General features: G+C 31.1%; 2 protein-coding genes across 3 annotated transcripts; both read left to right on the forward strand.

The window, feature by feature from the left end:
* The first annotated feature begins 6,468 nt into the window (after positions 1-6,468).
* On the forward strand, positions 6,469-9,960 carry LOC130935896 (wee1-like protein kinase). 2 transcript variants are annotated; one of them, XM_057865809.1, is made up of 11 exons: positions 6,469-6,505; positions 6,610-6,947; positions 7,048-7,105; positions 7,193-7,259; positions 7,719-7,985; positions 8,123-8,190; positions 8,309-8,418; positions 8,494-8,534; positions 8,629-8,777; positions 8,884-9,237; positions 9,535-9,960. In XM_057865809.1, exons 2-11 carry the CDS (start codon positions 6,664-6,666, stop codon positions 9,628-9,630), a joined length of 1,494 nt encoding a protein of 497 aa, XP_057721792.1. In that variant the 5' UTR covers positions 6,469-6,505; positions 6,610-6,663; the 3' UTR covers positions 9,631-9,960. The 2 variants fall into 2 exon arrangements, with proteins under 2 accessions (XP_057721792.1, XP_057721793.1); XM_057865810.1 differs by lacking the exon at positions 6,469-6,505 and having other exon boundaries at positions 6,640-6,947; positions 7,044-7,105.
* A 2,422-nt stretch (positions 9,961-12,382) lies between these two features.
* LOC130935248 (potassium transporter 5-like) lies at positions 12,383-16,421 on the forward strand. The gene is made up of 7 exons (XM_057864892.1): positions 12,383-12,678; positions 13,485-13,710; positions 13,796-14,095; positions 14,442-14,702; positions 14,794-14,961; positions 15,047-15,301; positions 15,397-16,421. The coding sequence occupies exons 1-7, from the start codon at positions 12,487-12,489 to the stop codon at positions 16,284-16,286; spliced, it is 2,292 nt and encodes a 763-aa protein (XP_057720875.1). The 5' UTR covers positions 12,383-12,486; the 3' UTR covers positions 16,287-16,421.
* The last annotated feature ends 5,382 nt before the right edge of the window (positions 16,422-21,803 follow it).

Consider the following 21,803-nt stretch of genomic DNA (forward strand, 5'->3'; position numbering starts at 1 on the left):
TGGTGACTCAGTGGCAGCGACAACCCAACAGCAGCAGCCCCTTTCTTTGTTTGCATCACATCTCTCTCTCTCTCTCTCTCTCTCCCCCCGATGAACTAGCGGCAACAGTGGATTAAGCTATAATAATGTAGGTGGTAGTGGAAGTGGCAGAGGTAAGGTGAACAATGGAACAAAGAAAGTGGAGGGAGAATGATGATGAAGAAAGGTATTTTGGAATAAGAATTAAGAAAATAATATTTTTATAACATTTTGTAACGTTGAGGATAATATTAATAAGAAAAAAGGATAAAGAACAATTTTAATTTAGACCCAACCCATTAGTAATGGAAAAAAGTACTTGATGTTATAAAATAAATAAGGAAGAGGTAATAAAATAAAGTATAAATAGAAAAACACTAATATAAGTGTTTACCAATACTGTTATACTACTATAAAGATAATAATATATTAATATTATATTAGTAGTATATGCAGAGAGAAAGTAAAGAAGTGCTTTGTAGTGTAAGAAAGAGAGAGAGAGTATTTATTTTATTATTGCTTGTTGCTGTGTGTTGTACGTAAGGCTATGAAGTCTTATTTATAGCTGTATAAGATTAGCTTTTTCAAGCTTTGGAAAGGATGGCACCTTCTACATTAAAGGTTTGTATTATCCAAGCACATTTTAATTGGATAAAGTGTTGGTGGTCATCCACTGTAACACTCCCCCTTGGATGACCATTATGAATATGTCTCATTAAAACCTTACTAAAGAAAATCCAATGGAAAAAAACTTTAGTGAAGGAAAAAGAGTACAATATTCTTTGTGATGGGGACTACCTCATTAAAAACCTTGTCAAGAAAAACCCAATAGAAAAAAAACCTGACCAAGGAAAAAAGAGTACAGTCTTTCCATCTTGTGGACATCATTTAATATCTCGAAATCGACGCATCCTAATCTCATGCACCAATCTTTCAAAGGAGGATTTTGGGAGTGACTTTGTAAATAAATCTGCCAGATTATCACTTGAGCGGATCTGTTGGATATCAATTGTCCATTGATTTTGAATATCATGAGTGAAGAAGAATTTGGGAGAAATATACTTTGTTCTATTACCTTTGATGTATCCGACTTTAAGTTTAGCAATATATGCTGTATTATCTTCAAACAGGACAGTTGGAGTTATATTATGATCAATCAATTCACATGATGACAGAATATATTGAATCAGGCTCCTCAGCCAAAAACATTCGTGACTAGCTTCATGAATCACTAGTATTTTAGTATGATTAGAGGAGGTTGCTGCTATCGTCTGTTTCGTGGACCTCCATGATATAGCTGTACCACCATATGTGAACAGGAATCCTGTTTGAGATCTCCCTTTATGTGAATCAGACAAGTATCCAACATCTGCATAGCCAACTAGTTGTGACTTGGATCCATAGGGATAAACACAGTCCCATATCAACGGTTCCATGAAGATATCGAAAGATTTGTTTGATTCCACTCCAATGTCTTCTAATTGGAGAGGAACTATATCTTGCTAGTAAATTCACAGCAAATGATATATCGGGTCGTGTATTATTAGCAAGATATATATTAGCGCTCCAATGGCACTAAGATATGGTACTTCAGAACCAAGGATATCTTCATTTTCTTCTTTAGGACAGAATTGATCATTTTCCACATCCAAAGATCTTACGATCATTGGGGTACTTAATGGATGTGACTTATCCATATAAAATCTCTTCAAGATCTTCTCTGTGTATGTTATTTGATGAATAAAGATCCCATTTTTTATATGCTCGATCTGCATGCTGAGACAAAATTTAGTCCTTCCAAGATCTTTCACCTCAAACTCTTTTTTTATAGTTTTTATAATCGTTGGAATCTCTTCAGAAGTCCCAATGATATTCAAATCATCAACGTACACAACAATTATAATGAATCCAGATGCAGATTTCTTTATGAAAACATATTGACATCTATCATCATTCTTGAATCCATTTTTTGCCAGATACTCAGTAAGACGATTATACCACATTCGTTCAGATTGCTTCAGACCATATAAAGATCTTTGTAATTTGACTGAGTATAACCCTTGCGAATATTCATTGGATGGTTTAGACATCTTTAGTCCTTCAAGGACTTTTATATAGATATCCCGATCTAATGAGTTGTATAAATAGGTTATTACCACATCCATTAAATGCATATGCAGTTTATGATATGCAGATAAACTGACCAAATAACGCAATGTTATCGCATCTACTACAGGGGAATACATTTCTTCATAATCTATACCAGGCCTTTGTGAAAAACCTTGTGCCACAAGTCGGGCTTTATAGCACACAACTTCATTTTTCTCATTTCGTTTTCTCACAAATACCCACCGGTATCCAACAGGTTTTACATCTTCTGGTATACGGACTATAGGTCCAAAGACTTCACGTTTTGCAAGTGAGTCTAACTCAGCCTTCACGGCTTCTTTCTGTTATGGCCAATCATTCCTTTATCGACATTCTTCGACTGATCTTGGCTCAATATCCTTACTTTCATGCATGATATTTAATGCCACATTATATGCAAATATTTAATTGACAATTGTCTTATATCGGTCCCATTTCTCTCCTGTAAAGACATAATTTATCGAGATCTCGTCATTTTCACAATTTTCAGGCACCTGAACGTCTTCTGGCGTTAAAATCATATCAGAATTTTGGACAACTGCAGGTGTCTTTACTATGTCTTTTTCAACAGGAATCGTATTTACCTCTTTTTTTCGAGTATTTTTGTCTTTGGAACCGACAGGCCTGCCACGCTTCTGGCGTGAATTTGCTTCAGTGGCTACTTGTCCTACTGGGACATCAATTCGAATTGGAACATTTTCTGCTGGTATATAAGATTTGGTTATCCTCTCTGTATTGGAAAATGCATCAGGCAATTCATTTGTTATTCTTTGCAAATGTATAATCTTTCGAACTTTTAGTTCACATTGCCTTGATCGAGGATCTAAATGCATCAACGATGATGCATTCCAATTAAGTTCCTTTCCACGAAGCTTATTCTCTCCCCCTAATATTGGAAATTTTGATTCATCAAAATGGCAATCCGCAAACCAGGCTTTAAATACATGTCCAGTTTGTATTTCAAGATACCTCACTATAGAGGGAGAATCATATCCAACATATATCCCCAATTTTCTTTGGGGTCCCATTTTGGTGCGATTAGGGGGTACAATAGGAACATATATCGCACATCTAAATATTCTTAAATGGGAAACATTTGGCTGCTGGCCAAAAGCTAATTGCATAGGAGAGAACTGATGGTAACTCGTTGGCCTCAAACGAATAAGTGATGCGGCATGTAAAATAGCATGTCTCCAAACCAAGGTTGGGAGATTTGTTCTCATAAGTAAGGGTCTAGCAATTAATTGGAGGCGTTTAATAAATAATTATGCTAACCCATTTTGTGTGTGAACATAAGCTACTGGATGTTCAACACTTATTCCATTAGCCATACAATAAGCATCAAAAGCTTGGGAAGTAAATTCACCAGCATTATCAAGACGAATTACTTTGATTGAATTTTCTATAAATTGTACTTTTAATCGAATAATTTGAGACAGTAATCTCGCAAACACCAGGTTGCGAGAAGATAATAAGCACACATGTGACCATCTCGAAGATGCGTCTATTAGGACCATAAAATATCTAAAAGATCTACATGGTGGATAAATAGATCCACATATATCACATTGAATCTTTTCTAGGAATTCAGGAGAATTAAATCCAATCTTTACTAGTGATGGCCTTAAAATTAACTTCCATTGAGAACATGCAACACAACCAAATTCACTAGATTTAAGAATCTTCTGGTACTTTAGTGAATGTCCATGAGAGTTCTCAATAATTCTCCTCATCATGGTTGTTCCCGGATGACCCAATCTATCATGCCAAGTTATGAATTCATTTGGGCTAGTAAACTTCTGGTTTACAATGACATGTGATTCAATTGCACTAATCTTGGTATAATACAACCCAGATGAAAGTGATGGTAATTTTTCTAATATAACCATTTTATTTAAATCATGAGTTGTGATACATAAATACTCATGATTTTCCTCATTCATTGTTTCAATATGATATCCATTTCGGCGAATATCTTTGAAACTCAATAAGTTCCTCAGAGACTTGGTAGATAATAGTGCATTATTTATTATAAATTTTGTTTCTCCACGAAACAAAATTATAGCTTTTCTGGAGCCTTCAATCACATTGTCCGAGCCAATAATAGTATTAACACATTCTTCTTTTAGCAAAAGATGGGTAAAATATATATCACTTTTGAGAATGATGTGCAAACTTATACTATCTGCAAGGCATACATCTTCATTATATATCCTTGCCATTTTCTTCAAAGACAAATAATAATAATAATAAAATGAGTAGTATGTATAGTTAACTCTTACAACTTGATTGAAATTGTTTTTCTAAGAAACACTGTACATAAAAATAATGTCATATACTAAAATTTTATTTTAAAACTTGACACATTTAATGATTTCAAAATTCATGAACATTAATATTTCATTATTTATATACATCATATTTAAAACTTACATAAAAAATAAAACTTAACAATAAGTTTCATATATGATTTATTTATATGAATACTTAACAATCTCACATATTAAACTATTCCATCATTGATCAAATGACCAATATTTCCTTCAGGATCCTTAAAGAAATCAGATACATCATAATGAGTGGTGGAATTTTCAACATCATTTGAAACAAAATTCGTTTCCTTTCCTTTGTCATCCTTTTTCAAGGATGCTTGATAAAGATCAACTATGTGCTTTGGGGTACGACAGGTACGTGATCAATGGCCCTTTCCACCACAACGGAATCATTTATCCTCAATTGATTTGCTTTGCCCATTGTTTCTTTCTTTATTCCAGTTCTGGTGAGATCCTTTGTGAACATAATTCTTCTTCCTTCCATAATTTTTTTTGCTACTAAAACTTTTCCATTTACTTCTTCTGGGGTAATGATTTGCCACATTTACTTCAGGAAATGGGGCGGCGCCAGCTGGACGCGCTTCGCGATTCTTTAAGAGCAACTCATTGTTGCGTTCAGCAACAAGAAGGCAATAAATTAACTCAGAATATTTTTTAAATTCTTTTTCTCGATACTGCTGCTGCAGGAGCACATTCGAGGCATGGAAGATTGAGAAAGTTTTCTCCAACATATACCAGATATCTTTTCCCCACATAATTTCATTCGTGAGGTGATTCGAAACATTGCAGAATTATATTCTTTATGGATTTAAAATCATGTAGACACAAGTGCGTCCATTCATATAGGGCTTGAGGAAGTATCACCGTCTTTTGATGATTATACACTTCTTCAAGGTCTTTTCACAGATCTGCAGGATCTTTTAATGTGAGATATTCATTTTTCAATCCTTCGTCAATATGACGACGAAGGAAAATCATAGCCTTGGCTTTATCTTTCTGATATACATTATTTTCAGCCTTAATGGTATCTCCAAGATCTATTGAATCCAGATGGATTTCAGCATCTAATATCCATGATAAATAATTGTTTCCAGATATATCAAGAGCATTGAATTCAAGATGAGAGAGAATCGGCATAATAAAAATTTGTTACTTGAATCTTCTTAAAAATTTGATTAGAGTCTCATATTGATAACGTGTTATAAAATAAATAAAGAAGAGGTAATAAAATAAAGTATAAATAAAAAAAACATTAATATCAGTATTTACTAATACTATTATACTACTATAAAGATAATAATATATTAATATTATATTAGTAGTATATGAAGAGAGAAAGTAAAGAAGAACTTAGTAGTATAAGAAAGAGAGAGAATATTTATTTTATTATTGCTTGTTGCTGTGTGTTGTACGTAAGGCTATGAAGCTTTATTTATAGGTGTATAAGATTAACTTTTTCAAGTTTTGGAAAGGATGGCACCGTCTCCCTTAAAGATTTGCATTATTCAAGCACTTTTTAATTGGATAAAGGGTTGGTGGTCATCCATACTATAACACTTGACTCCTATTATAAACTATGTTTAGAAAATTTTTTATTATTCTAAAATTATTTGATATATATTTTTTAATTTAAAATATGAAAAACAATGTTCCCAAACAAAAAATGGGAGCTGCCACATGGCATACGCGCAGTGCTCACTCATTTTCCTTCCAATAAAAGCACTGTTATCACGCACTACTCACCACTCATCACTCACCACCCACCACCACTTCTCTCAGTTCTGTCAGTCACCTCGCCGGTCCCACAAAATGAGGATGCAGCAGCTTACTCAGCACGCAGCACAACGTGTGCACTCTAAACGACGCAACCCTCCCACCACAACCCCGATCCTGCCGTCCAACAAATCCAAATACCCCAAATGAAAGCAACTGAACGGCCATGATTGAATCCCCAGTAATCCAAAAATGGACATGCCCAAACCTAAACCTACCGCCAATGTAAAAAAGTAACCCGCGCGAATTTGAAAAACACTCGGCTTTTCTCCAATTTCCACTTTTTTATTTAATGGCTAATTAAAAAAAAATTAATTGTTTATTAATACATTGACAGTATCAGATCATCGCAGCACAACACATTCGATTCGATTTCATCGGGTTTTGGTGGATGATGACGAAGAGGAAAAGCCAGAGGATTGGGAAGAAGGAGAGGAGCAAGTTCACGATGAAGAAGGGTACTCTTTCAACCACTTCCCATCTTCAGCTTCAGCTAGGTCAAGTTTCTCTCTTTCCACTCCTTCATCCTCCATCTTCTTCTTCTGCTTCCGCTCCTTCTTCCCGCTTCCAGAGCCTTCTAGATGCTGAATCTCACCGCCCAAACCCTCCCGCGGTCAACGATAACAACAACGCCTCCGACGACAGAGACTGTATTCTTAGCCAGGACTTCTTTTGGTGAGCTCCTCCGAAACGTTTCTCCCTTTTCGGTTATATCGGTTTCCATTTTTCGCTATCAAACAACTCTTTTCTTTGTTATTTTGTTTTGTGGAGGCAGCACTCCGGATTATATTACGCCGGATAATCAGAATTTCAACGGCTTGGATTTCAATACGGTAATGATGATGATTGATTATTGGTTTAGATTTAGCTTTCAAATATAACTGAAAAATGAAACCTTTTTTGTCGTTTGTGGTCTGCAGGAGAATACCCCTTGCCCTAAATCACCGGAGAAGCTCAACACTACAAAAAGCAAGAGGTGCCGATTGGGTAAAGACTATTTTACCATGCTTTTCCTTCAATATAATCACTTTTGAGTCCATTGCATGTTTGAAACTTTGAATTTGTAGTTCCATGATCATTGTGTGGAGATTATTAATTAGTAGTGCTGTGATATGAATAGATAGCTCGCATTACTCGTATTAATTGCTTATGTTATGCGACACGTGTGTGTGTAATTTGTCTATGCTTTTTTCGTTGGAACGGATATAAATGTGATCCAAGTAGTTTCAGTATTGGGAACTCTGTAATAGTCGTTATTTTTCTTTCAAATTTATGGAATTAGGATGGAAAGTGGACATTTCATTGAGATTAAAGTTTTAAGTGTCATTTTGATACACATAACATAAGCATAGTTACTTACCATTGAAATGATTATTCTATTTGCTTCATGTTTGTCGATCACCCAAGTTTAGTAACTATTTTGGTTGATGTGTCTCTTCGTCATAGATGCTATCTCAGTTAATCCTCTCAGCCCAAACTTTTCTGGTGACCATCAACAAGTTGTTGAACTTGGAAAGGACTCTGTTGGGGAGGAAGTAGCTGCTGAGAAAACAGTAGCAGCTGATAAACCAAAGGCCCAAAATTATGTGTCACATTCTGCAGTTGCATTGCGCTGCAGGGTTATGCCTCCTCCCTGCATCCAGAATCCATATTTGAAAGATGTTTCACAAAAGGAGACAGACCCCTTTGGAAACCAAAGGATAAAATGTGCAGGTATAGTTTGGGTCAGTTCATTCACTGGTAATTTTACTTTATTTCTGTAAAGTTGTTGCAAAACACACATTATTGTACTGTTGAGGCTTTTAATCACACCCATTGTAATTTTTAACTGCATAATGTTATAATTGCAGGTCTCTTCCCTGGAATAACTGGTGATGATGGTCTTTCACGCTATCGCACTGATTTTCATGAGATTGAGGTATACCATCATGTTGAAATTAATTTATAACTATCATAGGTTGTTTTGGATTGGTATTATGTTCCAATGCTGTTGTCCTTCAACATAGTGATTATATGTTTAACTTTTCCTTTTTCAGCAAATTGGTAGAGGGCACTTTAGTAGTGTTTTCAAAGTATTAAAACGAATAGATGGGTGCCTTTATGCTGTGAAACGCAGTGCCAGACAGTTACGATTGGAAACAGAAAGGTAGAATCTTTACGCTTCTGGGTGGTTCTTTGATAGGATTTTAGCCACTTGCACACTGATTTTTTCACAATGCAGGAGAAAAGCTTTGATGGAAGTTCAAGCATTGGCTGCATTAGGTCTGTATATATTACATTTTTAACTCTTGTTTTGTTTTATATAGGCTTTTATTCTATGTTTTTATGAATCTTATTTTCCATCGTTCGTCTGCAGGTTCTCATGCAAACATAGTGGGATACTACTCTTCATGGTTTGAAAATGAACAGCTGTATATTCAGATGGAGCTTTGTGATCACAGCTTATCCATAAACAAATGCTCTTCATCATTTACAGAAGGACAGGTGTTAGAGGCTCTATATCAGGTGAATTTTCTTTTGGTGACCTTAAAGTTCACTTTGTTTTTATTCGTTGCTCCATATGTTTATATCAAGTCCATATTTCTCTTAATTCCTATGCATCTTTGGATAGATTGCCAATGCACTGCGGTTTATACACGAGAAGGGAATAGCTCATTTAGATGTCAAGCCTGATAATATTTATGTCAAAAATGGTGTATATAAACTTGGTGATTTTGGATGTGCAACTCTCCTTGACAATAGCCTCCTGGTTGAGGAGGGAGATGCACGTTATATGCCTCAGGAAATCCTCAATGATAATTATGATCACCTTGACAAAGTTGATATCTTTTCTTTGGGAGCTTCTGTGTATGAGTTCATTCGGCGATTGCCTTTGCCAGAATCAGGATCCCAATTTTTTAATCTTAAAGAGGGAAAGCTACCACTTTTGCCTGGCCACTCATTGCAATTCCAAAACTTGCTCAAGGTTCTGTACATTCCCTCATCTTAAATCTGAAGGAACATTTTCTTTTCAGTTTTCATCTGTCCAGTTTTGATCCATTTCTAAATAATTCTGCCGATGCTTGCACCATTGCACCAAGGTCTCAAAAGTTTTTCTAACTATAAAATATTAGCAATTTTTTTGTGGTAAGTACTGCCTGTACTAATGTTTGATGTTTATTGTTGAGTAATCCAATTTAAATTAAGTAGTATTGATGTATATTTTGCCTGCTTTGGTATATTAACATTGTTTTTCTTTTACTCGGTGATTAATGTATTTTAGGCCATGATGGACCCTGATCCAGTTAAGCGTCCTTCTGCTCGGGAGTTGATAGAGAATCCAATTTTCGACAAGGTCATTAGAACAGCCAAAATTTGATAACTCAGGGTACGTGCTTTTTGATATTTTGTTTTGGGGCTGGATTATCGTACATGCAATGCCGGTCATCATTATATTCATGACAAAAAAGCACCACATTTTCCTCCATTGTGGTGTATTGTAAATGCAAGGTCCGAAAGGGAATTGTTGTATATTTTGTAATGAACTAAAGAATATTCAAATGGCAATTGTCAAAGAAGCCCTCTTGAATCCCAAGCTTTCGTTAAGGTCCAAAACGGAAGATACGTTGCCCCATAAGGTATAAGATAAGCTCTTGATAGCTGATTGTATTATGTTTGAAGAGTAATGGCTACGGTTTTTGACTGTGTATAAGGTAGAAATAAGTAAATAAATAGTAGTTAATTACGATTTTTCTTTAGAGAAAATGACTCTATAAAATGATGATTTTATTTTATTTATATAAGATTAAAATCATAAAACATTCTAATCAGCTTTAAGTTCTAGTAAATGATGATATCACAATAATAACGCACCCTGCTGTCTTTTCGTCTTAGATTTCCTTGTAACTAGTAAATTAAGGTATTAAAACTTAGATGTCCGATTTATGTTAACCTTTTATTATTGGTGAATTATATGGTAAAGATGTAAATTTATAGATTTTTTCTTTAATAGAATGAAAGAGAGATTACTAAAGGTAGAACTTACATTTTAAATAATAATAAAATAATAAAAAATAACTATAAAAAAATTATATTCTTTTTCTATATCATTCCAATTTATACAGTAGAGTGGCTCTTATTAAAAAAGAAGCTCCCATATTAAAGGTTATTTTTACTTAATATTTGTAGATACTTCTATTTTTTTTTTCCTCATAGAAATCCAATCACCACAAGCTTCCTGCTTGGACACGAGACACGTTCTTTTGCGTACACATAAGACCGAAATTTTCTTTTCCATAGTATTCGGAAATCCGTTTTTGTTTGAAACTATTTAAATTTATTTTTTTATTATATTCTAAATATTATTGTGTATACATAATAGTTTTTAGTTGACAAATTTAATCACGATGGATCTATATTTTCATACTATTTGCATGCGTGACACTTTTGCCTTCACACTAAATAAAGTGCATGGATATAGAAGTATAGAACTTAATATACGTTTCATTTAATATTTCTTTGAATAATCATGCACGTAATACCGACCTTATGCGCATGAAAATAATACTAAGGAAATAATGGCAGGGATTATAATAATGAAAAGAAAATACCTATCTAGGATCCACTCTTATCCCTGGTGTGTGGGTTGGTTGTATACAGAAAGTGGGAGAGTTGGTCAAAATTGCATTCTCAATAATAGAAACATAAATAGGCAACTTGTTATGCTATTGGTCCCTCTCTCCTTAGTCCTTACAGTTTCTCCTTTCTTGCAAAGTCGTCATCATATCCTTGAAATGTAGCTCATTCTATTCATACTTTATGAGGAAAATTACACATATATGCCAACTTGCTACTATTGCACAAACAATGTCGCAAGATATTTTCTAACCATAAATTCTTGGGGCGAAGAGCTTTTAATAAATTTAGTTAGTATTTATTTATTATAAATACTGCATTATTTTTAATAAGTACATTTTATAAATTTATATATAAATTCTGATCAATGTTAGTACAAATTTTAATAAATATGAATATAAATTATTATTAACTAAATATTGATCTAAAATAATAATATTTACAAACTAATAATATTGTTGTTTCTAAAACTTAGTTTGACTTGACATGCTTTCTCGCCCAAAAGGAATATTCTTTTCTTTATATTTAATCATCATCACTTTGATATATTCCGCTAATGGGGGGTTATAAAATTCAAGAAAGACGATAATTTTACGCATAAAAATCCTTGATCAAATTAATCCCCGCTTGAATCACTATCTATTATAGTAGATAGTGTTCCAAATTCAATGTATTAGCAATAGGTGTAATATCTTGCTAACTAGGACCTACTATTTGATATGAGGAGTTTGGTGGTTCCCACTTTTGTTGGAAGTTCACACATGAATAGAGATCTTTTCATGAATTATAAACGTATGTACTAATATTCTGTCAACATATTAATTATTTGTATAAATTATATATTATATATTAAAAAAATATATTTATATATAACAAAGTGTCTAGTATGACATTTGACAATTCCGAAGAAAACAACATTTACGTACGGGACCCAAAAAAGTGCAAAAGCTATGGCAGTTACAAGTCTGAATAAGTGGCTGGCTGAGACACTGATATGTCTAATAATGAATACACACCAAACTACATAAATTAATCACGTGACTAATGACTTTTGACTCTCTGATGAGCTTAACGCACGAAACGACGGCGTTCAAAGGATAATCACAAGTGTCCCGTGCCCATCACGTGAATCTTTTGCATGTTTAGTACAATAACGCGTCAATACCGTATATTCTTTAGTTTAAAATCCGCATTTGAACACACACTTTACAGTTCGGACCATTAATTCATTCACTCATTCATTCACAATCCCTTAATTTTAGGTAATTCTGTTTCAATTCTCAGTACCTTTCATACTGAGCAAAATAAACTGTTGTGGAAAATTCATTTGTGCGTGTTGTTAAGAGATAAATAATCACTCTTGCAAAGTCAAAGTTAAATTGCATGTTGACAGCGACGTTTGCACCTTCGCACCACATTTAACCAAGCAGCTTTATTTATTTATTTATTTTTCTTTTTCTCACTTTTCTACATCTATTTAAACAAACCCTTCGTACTTGTTAGTTTCCACAACCAAACTAGCATTGCATGCTACCTCTTATTCCTCTCTTTTTCTCTTTCTCTATGTTCTAATTAATAACCTAAGCTTCATTTAATCAAAATGCCGGTAGAAGAAGATCAGGATGTTGTAGTTGTGGATGTGGAGAAAATTGAAAACAGTAATGAAGAGACGGAACAACAACAAGAAGCTTCTGATGTGATGGAAAAGAAGCAGCTTTCTTCCAAAATCTTGCGAAGAAATGACTCTCTGGAAATGGCATCTCAAACATTCTCCGCCACGCATGCTGCAAAAGTAAGTACATATGTTTGATATTTAATTTAATTTCATATAGCTTCATGCATGTTCCACGATCAAGAAATGGTGTCTCGTGTATTCAATTAATTTTTTTTTCTAATTATTCAAAAAGCCACAAATAATTCTAAGAAAATTTTAGTGGACATTTTAGTCTTTATCAATAAATTTTAATCACTAAATTAATTTCGGCATCAAATTTTTCACAAAATATAGTGATTAATTTAAAAATTTTAAATTTTTTTTGTAACTATTATATCTTTATTAAACAATAATAGTAATTAATTTATCAACCTTTTTTTTCTAAAATTTGACGTAAAATATGAATTTTAAAATTAAAATGTTTAACTAATTTAGGATATTACTTATAAAAGAAATGCTATTTGTACACCAAAATCAGCTACCAATATATTTGTGTATAAATACATGTGTGATTTAATTTATTTTTATAATATATTTATATTCTAACATATATTTTATACTAATGGCTAACTTTAGTGACTAATTTTAGTGTATACGTAACATAACTCTACTTATAATTAATCTAATTGATCTAACTAGTAACACAAACATTAAATTAAAGACTAACACTTTTTGTTATATTTATGTTATGGTGAAAACTCAGGTAAAGTCGACTTCAGGTGAAGTTGATATCTAAGAGCCGTGAGATAAAAATTTAGTCAAATCAGTCAAATTATCTAATGACTCTCAAATATCAACTTCCCGTAAAATCGACTGCACCTGAATTTCCACCTTATCTTATACCATGGTTTTTGATAGCTGATATTAATTAATTATTTATGTAGGGGCCATCCATGTCTTTGATACTTCAACTTGCGTTTCAAAGTATTGGGATAGTGTACGGTGATATCGGAACATCACCATTATATGTGTATTCAAGCACATTCACTGATGGTATCAAGAACAACGATGACATCTTGGGAGTTCTTTCCTTGATCTTGTATACCATTACTCTCATCCCTCTCATTAAGTATGTCTTTGTGGTCTTAAAGGCCAACGATAATGGCGACGGTATATATACATACACTCTCATTCTTTATTATAATAAATAAAGACTATATAACCAAACAATCTATTAAAATGTGTAAAATTTCAGGAGGGACTTTTGCTCTATACTCTCTAATATGTCGTTATGCAAAAGTGGGACTTATTCCGAATCAACAAGCGGAGGATGCTGACGTGTCCAACTACCAGCTTCAGTTGCCAAATAACCGTCAGAAGAGAGCAAGCAAGCTTAAGTGTGCGCTTGAGAAAAGTCACTTCATGAAGCTCTTCCTCTTATTTGCTACCATGCTTGGCACTTCCATGGTCATTGGTGATGGTGTTCTCACCCCTTGCATCTCTGTTTTATCTGCTGTTGGAGGGATCAAGCAAGCAGCTACTAACATCAACAACGGCAAGTTTTTATCTATCTGTATATATAAAGATGAAAACTCAGATACAGTCAATTTTACGTGAAATTGATAGCTGAGCAGTCAAATGATTTGACTTATTTGAATAAATTTTCATTTAAGGACACGTTAAGTTGACTGTAGTTAAATTTCATGTTATCAACTAATTTTTATTCAAACTAAACCGGTTTAGCGACCGGTTTGATATGGTTCTCAGGATCATATTAAGCATTTAAAAATGGAAAGTGTGAATGTTTTAATACCTTCTGGCTTTTTGCTGTTGAAAATTTTTATTATTATGGTACTTAAAATTAATATATAACTAATGCAACTTGTGTTGATTGTACACAGATGTGGTTGTTCTGATATCCGTGGCAATCTTGGTTTGCCTTTTCATGGCTCAGAGATTTGGAACTGATAAAGTTGGATACACCTTTGCTCCTATTATCTGTATATGGTTTGCCTTCATCGCAGCCATTGGTCTCTACAATTTCATCAAGTATGATCCCTCTGTTATTAAAGCAGTAAATCCAAAGTACATAGTTGACTACTTCATTAGGAACAAGAAAGATGCTTGGATTTCTCTTGGTGGTGTTGTGCTAGCCATAACTGGTAAGCTGATAGGAGAAAGCAACATGAATGATTATATTTCTAACAAAATCTTAACTTAGTTAAGTAATGTTTAGATTTTATTCTATTGCAGGAACTGAAGCATTATTTGCTGATGTTGGACATTTCACAGTTCGATCCGTACAAATTAGCATGTGTTCTGTGACTTACCCTGCTCTAATTTTGGCTTATGTTGGACAAGCCTCTTTCCTTCGCAAGCATAATGATCTTGTTAGTGACACATTCTACAAGTCCATACCAGGTAATTAATAATAAATATATGTATGATTATGTTGTTATGAAGTAATTAATTGAGGATAGTTTGTTAATATTACTATGTTTTGCAGGCAAACTATATTGGCCAATGTTTGTTATTGCTGTTATGGCAGCAATTATAGCTTCACAAGCCATGATCTCAGGAACTTTCTCCATAATCCAACAATCCTTGTCATTGGGATGTTTCCCTCGTGTGAGAATTGTACATACATCGAGCAAGCACGAAGGACAAGTTTATATTCCAGAAATCAATTACATCCTTATGATTGCATGTATTGCCATCACTGTTGGATTTAAAACCACTACAAAAATTGGCAATGCCTATGGTAAACAATAACTCACACTCTCTTTCAGTTCAAAAATAAGAATGAATTGGTATTGTTCTAATGTACATGTATATGTTTGTTTTGTGCAAATGCAGGGATAGCAGTGGTGTTTGTAATGACACTTACATCTGCTTTTCTAGTACTAATCATGATCATGATATGGAAGACTCATATACTTTTGATCATTAGCTATGTGCTAATCATTGGTTCTGTGGAAGTTGTTTATCTAAGCTCAGTCTTATACAAATTTGACCAAGGGGGGTATCTTCCCCTTGCATTCGCGGCGGTTCTAATGTTCATCATGTATGTTTGGAACAATGTGTACCGAAGGAAGTACTACTATGAATTGGATCACAAGATTTCTGCAGAGAAGGTTAAAGAGATTGCTTGCAACACAAGTTTGTGTAGATTACCCGGCTTAGCTATGTTCTATTCAGAGCTAGTTCAAGGTGTTCCTCCAATTTTCAAGCACTATGTGGCCAATGTACCTGCCTTGCACTCACTTCTTATCTTTGTTTCCATCAAGTCCTTGCCAATTAGCAAAGTTCCAACCGAAGAGCGCTTCCTCTTTCGTCGCGTGCACCCCAAGGAACTCAATGTGTTCAGGTGTGTTGTGAGGTATGGATACACGGATGTGCGCAACGAGGAAGAGCCTTTTGAGAAGCTTTTGGTTGAAAGATTGAAGCAGTTCATAGTTGATGAGTTCTGGAAGTCCCAAAATGGTGATGATCAAGAAGAAGAAGAAGAGAAAGTACAAGAGGAAATAGAGAAAGAAATAGAGAGAGTTGAAAAGGCATCACAAGATGGTGTTGTTCACTTGATTGGTGAGAATGAAATTGTTGCTTGCAAAGGAGCCAACATTGGAAAGAGGATTTTGATTGATTATGCCTACAACTTCTTGAAGAAAAACTTGAGGCAGAGTGAAAAATTATTTGATATTCCACACAAACGCATGGTTAAAGTGGGCATGACTTATGAACTTTGAAGGCATTAACAACATGGTTATGCTTTTCCTTTTTTTTGGTCAGAGAACATAGTTATGTTAACATAGCCCATAAGGCACTTCTAAATTAGTAACCAGTAATCTTATATGACCAGTAAATATTATTATTTTAGATCAGTATTTGGTCAGTAATAGTTTGCAAGAAACATATACTTTGCATATATATATATTTATCAAGAGTTTATACATATAAATCAATATAATTTATATTTTTTTAAAATTTATATAAATGAATTAATAAAATTTATTTATTAAAAATAATTTAGTATTTATACTAACTAAATAATAGATAAAATTACTAAAAACGGCTGGTCACTAGAGTTTTTGATTTGTAAATTCCATCTTTCCTTTCTCATAAGATCCTTATATCTTCTATGAAAAAACGAATAAAAGAGAAGTTTTGGGCTTTCTTTCTGTTTCTAGTTTTTCTTTTAAAAAAAAAAAATTTCTGGTCTAAATGAGCTGAATATCCCTAATTCCATATTGCATTAGGTGCAAAGATGGGCCCAAAGTTTCAAAGTACCACGAATATTCATAATCCGTTGCATATCAATAGATAGTATTTGTCTTGGGAGTAGGGCTGTTAAACAGGCCAGCCCGGCCTATTTGAGTCCGGCCTGTTAAGCCTGCGGGTTAAATGGGTTAGCTCGTTTGAGTTAGTTTTATTCGAGAGCTATAATTTTTTAGTCTGGGTCATTTATGATCAGACTGATGGGTTAAACATGTCAGCCTGTTTATTCTTTTATTTTATTTTTTTAAAAATATTTTGACAAAAGATATCACTTTTAGGTCAAAAATCTTTAAAAAATAATATTTTTTTAGTTGATAGGTCAAATTTTTGAGTCGGATTGGGAGAAATATCGGCTAAAAGTGATACTTTTCTGAAAAAATGTAAAAAAAATAAACGGGCCACCCGTTTAACCCACAGACTAACCCCTTTACCCTCGCCATTTTTTTCAAGTTAATCGGGTTCAACCTGTTTAATCCGAAATTTAAACGGACTTACTTTTAAAGACAAAATCTACCTATTTAAATAGATAAATGAGCTAACTCGTTGGGTTTAAGTCATTTTAATGTCCCTCTTAAAAGTGAAAAAGCAATAAATATTTTTTTTTCTTTGGAATATATTTTAGTATTTTATAGCCCGTCCTATGCTATAGACCTATAGTTGAGCCTTTATGAATTTTCCCCCCAGAAATTATATCTTCAGGAAAAATTAAAAGGTTGATTTAAGATTTGTCCTAATCTCCTTTGCATTCAATTATGATTGTCATTCATGGGTATCTCTAACATGATACAACAGCGTTACTGTTTTAAGATATGTATACTCTAATTTTATATAGTCGTCAATCGTCATTGAATAATATCATAGGCTAAGACGAACGTCTTTTGTGAAAAAATCAATTAAATAAAACATTTTTCAGGAAAAAGAAAGAAGAAAATAAGGACAAGAGAAGGGGACAATGCAAGAGAAGGAAAAATGCAATTGGCAGTTGACCGAACTTAAAAAGAAAAATTGAATGCAATGGGTCTAAGTAGAATAGAATATTACCGAACCAAGGCAATACAAATATCCAACTCCACATGCCATAGTTCCACCGTTCTTTTTCCATAACCATACATTTACAAACTTTTTATTAAACACATACATTGTATATTTATTAGGAAAATGATATTGTTATCCCCCTATTTTTTATAATATTATTCTACACATAATCACGTCTAATTGTTTTGTATTGATAAATTTATAAAAATAATGAAATGATCAAAATATAAATGATAATATTTATTATTTCTTCATCATATAATAAAAAATAAATATGTTTAACTTTTAAATTAAATATATATCACTAATATAAGTTACTTCGAATTGGTATATGCTTATTTTTTAATAAATAATGTGTTCTAATCTTGATATTATAGATTGACTAAAAAATTAGAACAAACTCCGAAATTAATTCTCAAATAATTTTAGATTAGATATTTTATTTTTTAATAATTTTTTAAATAAAACTAAGTATTTAAACTTTTTAAAATTAGGCCTGTCTTATTTTTTCTTCTTTCTTTTTATTTATTATTGTTGTGGTCGTCTTTTTTCTTCTTCCTATTCATTTTTTTAGGAGGATGCTTGTATAAAGACGCGTAAAACGTCTTTTTGTAAAGACGCGTACATATCGTATTATTATTGGACGTATTAATGAATTGGTTATTTTTAAATTTCTTAAGAAATTAGAATAAAATCGGTTTTTTTATAACAATAACAACAAACCTATTTTTTAGAAATTTAATTGTATTTTTAAATTTTTAGGAATTTAAATGTTCGTAAAACAAAAAGTTAGGGATATATTTATCTTTTTATCAAAAAATTTAATGATATTCGTTAGATTATCTAATTCGATCGGATCAAATCGTATTTAATAATTATAATACAGACAATTGAGTTTATTATTGTTGCTATAATATATCGATTTTGTTCTGATTTATTTAAAAAAAATATTAATCGGTTTAATAAAGATGTCCAATATTAACATGATACATGTAAACGTCTTTAAAAAAAGACATTCTTAGTATTTTTATTAAAGTGATCTCTTTTTTTATTGTCATTATAATTATCGTCATCTTTTTCTTAGATATGTTCAACAATGATATTAAACAAAAAATTTTAATATACAATGCATAAATTTTGGTATACAATAAAAAAAATTGATGTAAAAATTTTTTTGTTGTATCAAATAAATTTTTGTATTATGTATAAAAAATTATGGATTATATATATCTATAAATTTATGTACTATTATAAAAACTTTTTGAGTTGTCTAAAAATTTATGTGCTGAAATATAGAGACAAAAAATCAGATAAACGTACATATTTTTTTGTTAGACTTGTATTAATTTAATTAGACTTAGTTATCAAAAATATTTGTATACATAGTATTATAGTCATTTTTTATTTTTTAAATCTTTTTAAAAATTATTTTAGATAAATTGGTCTTTTGTCATTTTTAAAGAAGATTAAGTTATTGTGTAATGATAATTTTTTATTCAATTAACTTACAATAAAATTTATTATAAATTTATTTTTTTTGGTGACTATTATAAATTTATTTGTTCAATAAGTATATCAAAAATTTAATTAAAAGTAATAAAAAGGCCAATATTATCCGATTTAAAATTTGTGAATTACCAATTTAAGTATCTACTAAAAAAACTAATATCATACTAAAGTGAATATTCCCAAAATAATTTTTGAATGGTTATCCATTTTAGCAATTTTTTTAAAAGAAAAAAAGATTTTGGAAAACCGTTCAATTGCCAAGTGGTGTGTGCTCAGAGCATAGAAGGTTTGCACATATTGGGTTTCATGGATCCACATGAACAAACCAAGAGACGTAAAAAATGTAACATAGCACGTTGAATTTTAATTTCTCATCAAATATCGCGAATTTGACCATCATTTGAAGGAAAACATAAAAATCATCATCTGAGAGGATTAGAGTTTTCTACACCTTCCCTAATTCCTTAGCTAGTCGTCAGCCAAATTATTTAACAAAATGTAGTAAGAGCTATTAAATACGCAAAAGTATCTAGGTTTAGGTTTATGATACTCACTAATGATATGAATATAATCTAAGTAGATATTTCATATAAGAGTATTTTGAATGTATAATTTTAATTTTATTTTATATTTTATAAAGTGTCCCATAAATATTTATGAGATTATATATTATAAAATTTAATTTAAAATTCAAGGTAAAATTTTTTCCTCTAATATTTATTCTCTTTTTAATTTATATTTAAATTATTTTTAAATAATTTTAATTATTAAATTGTAAAAATTTAACTAAATTAAAAATATAAAATTACAAAATTAATAATTTTGTAGATATAAAATTTGAGGATTTTGTATTTAAATTGAAAGAAAAATAAAAATTTTTATAAATAACTAAAAAAAACTCATGTTAAATTGATTTAGATTTATTTTTTTTACTAAATTGATAAAAAATAATAAAAAATAAAGTAATAAAATGCAGGAATATAATTGAATATATGTAATTTATTTAAATATATTTTAAGTAGATTTTTGTTATAACTACAATAACAAAATAATATTTAAAATTAATTCTATTAAATTTATTTTAATATTCATTTTTTTTCCTACATTTTTATTGATAACATGAGCTGAACATTTAATATCATAGAGAAAACTCAACCATAAAAAAATAAGAAGTGATTTATTTATGAATCTCGGGACTTCCTCAACCGATACCTTCTACTTGTGACCCATGTGCTGATGTACATATTTATCAAATTTTTAATATAATAAGTACAAAATTGCCATTTAAACAAAAAATTTGGATGACCCATGCCCAATAAATTGTAAAAAAAAAAACTTGTAATAATTCATTCAAGTTGATAACTTGAGTTTTTGAACAAAAAAAAACCTTAAAACTTAAATTAAAATTTTTTTATGCTATTTGATGAAAATATCTCCTATTTTTAAATAGTATAATAGTCTTTTTCTGTTTTATACAAAAAAGTTTAAATTGTTTTGTGTTCTCTATTTCTGTATCTAGAGAGAAATGAAAGATTGGAGTACTTGGATCGGTTTGGACTCAAGAGGCTATTGACAACACATGAGATGGATAAAAGAAGAAAAATTGGCTTAATTAATTTTACATTAATTGATATTTTATATATGGGCAATAATATAAATAAAAAAAGTGAATGAATGAATAGATATATATTTTTTAATTAATTTACAAATAACTTATATTATATTATCTAATTAAAAATTAGTGTCCTTTTGCAAATACAATTATATTACATATATATAAAAAATCAACAATTAAAACATTAGAATAAATTACTACAAATATTCTCAAATAATTTTGTTGTTGACAAAAATGTACTCAAATTTCGCTATCGACAAAAATGTTGTTATAAAATTTAAAAATGCGACAAAAAATAAAAAATATCCAACATTAAATATATATTCCTCAAAAATACTTTAGAAATTGAATTTGATGCAATTTTTACAAATATGATTAGAAAAATGCGATATTATTATTCTTAAAATTTAGTAATTTTTCGCTAAGTATATATTTTTTGTGATTTTTTAAAAATATTATTGGTTGTTGACAAAAAAAATAAAATATACTGAGCGAAAAATCATCAAATTCTAAGAATAAAAATATCTAATTTTTCTAATTATATTTGCAAAAAACACCTCAAAATTTAACAAATTCAAATGTATTTTTATCCGCAACAAAATTATTTGAGTGTATTTTTATGGTTTACCCTAAATTATTATTACACATAAACAATTTTTTACTACTTAATTTTTCAAATTTTAAAATTAAAAATACAAAAAAATTAACTTGAGTTAGTTTATATTGTAGTTAACTCCCTAAATTTTTTTCATAAACATATGTATTTGATATTTGATACAATTTTTTATTATATTACTATAAATGAATTTAATTATTTTATTCGTTTATT

This window comes from Arachis stenosperma, chromosome 6, assembly GCF_014773155.1.
Source record: "Arachis stenosperma cultivar V10309 chromosome 6, arast.V10309.gnm1.PFL2, whole genome shotgun sequence".
NCBI classification, from domain to species: Eukaryota; Viridiplantae; Streptophyta; class Magnoliopsida; order Fabales; family Fabaceae; genus Arachis; species Arachis stenosperma.

What these genes read in the sequence shown, in the direction of transcription:
- LOC130935896 (XM_057865809.1), top strand. Translation starts at nt 6,664, where the DNA reads ATGATGACGAAGAGGAAAAGCCAGAGGATTGGGAAGAAGGAGAGGAGC. An exon ending in AAGCAAGAGGTGCCGATTGG is followed by an intron (nt 7,260 to 7,718) that starts GTAAAGACTATT and finishes TCTTCGTCATAG; the next exon opens with ATGCTATCTCAGTTAATCCT. An exon ending in CCAAAGGATAAAATGTGCAG is followed by an intron (nt 7,986 to 8,122) that starts GTATAGTTTGGG and finishes TTATAATTGCAG; the next exon opens with GTCTCTTCCCTGGAATAACT.
- LOC130935248 (XM_057864892.1), top strand. Translation starts at nt 12,487, where the DNA reads ATGCCGGTAGAAGAAGATCAGGATGTTGTAGTTGTGGATGTGGAGAAA. An exon ending in CCGCCACGCATGCTGCAAAA is followed by an intron (nt 12,679 to 13,484) that starts GTAAGTACATAT and finishes TTATTTATGTAG; the next exon opens with GGGCCATCCATGTCTTTGAT. An exon ending in AAAAATTGGCAATGCCTATG is followed by an intron (nt 15,302 to 15,396) that starts GTAAACAATAAC and finishes GTGCAAATGCAG; the next exon opens with GGATAGCAGTGGTGTTTGTA.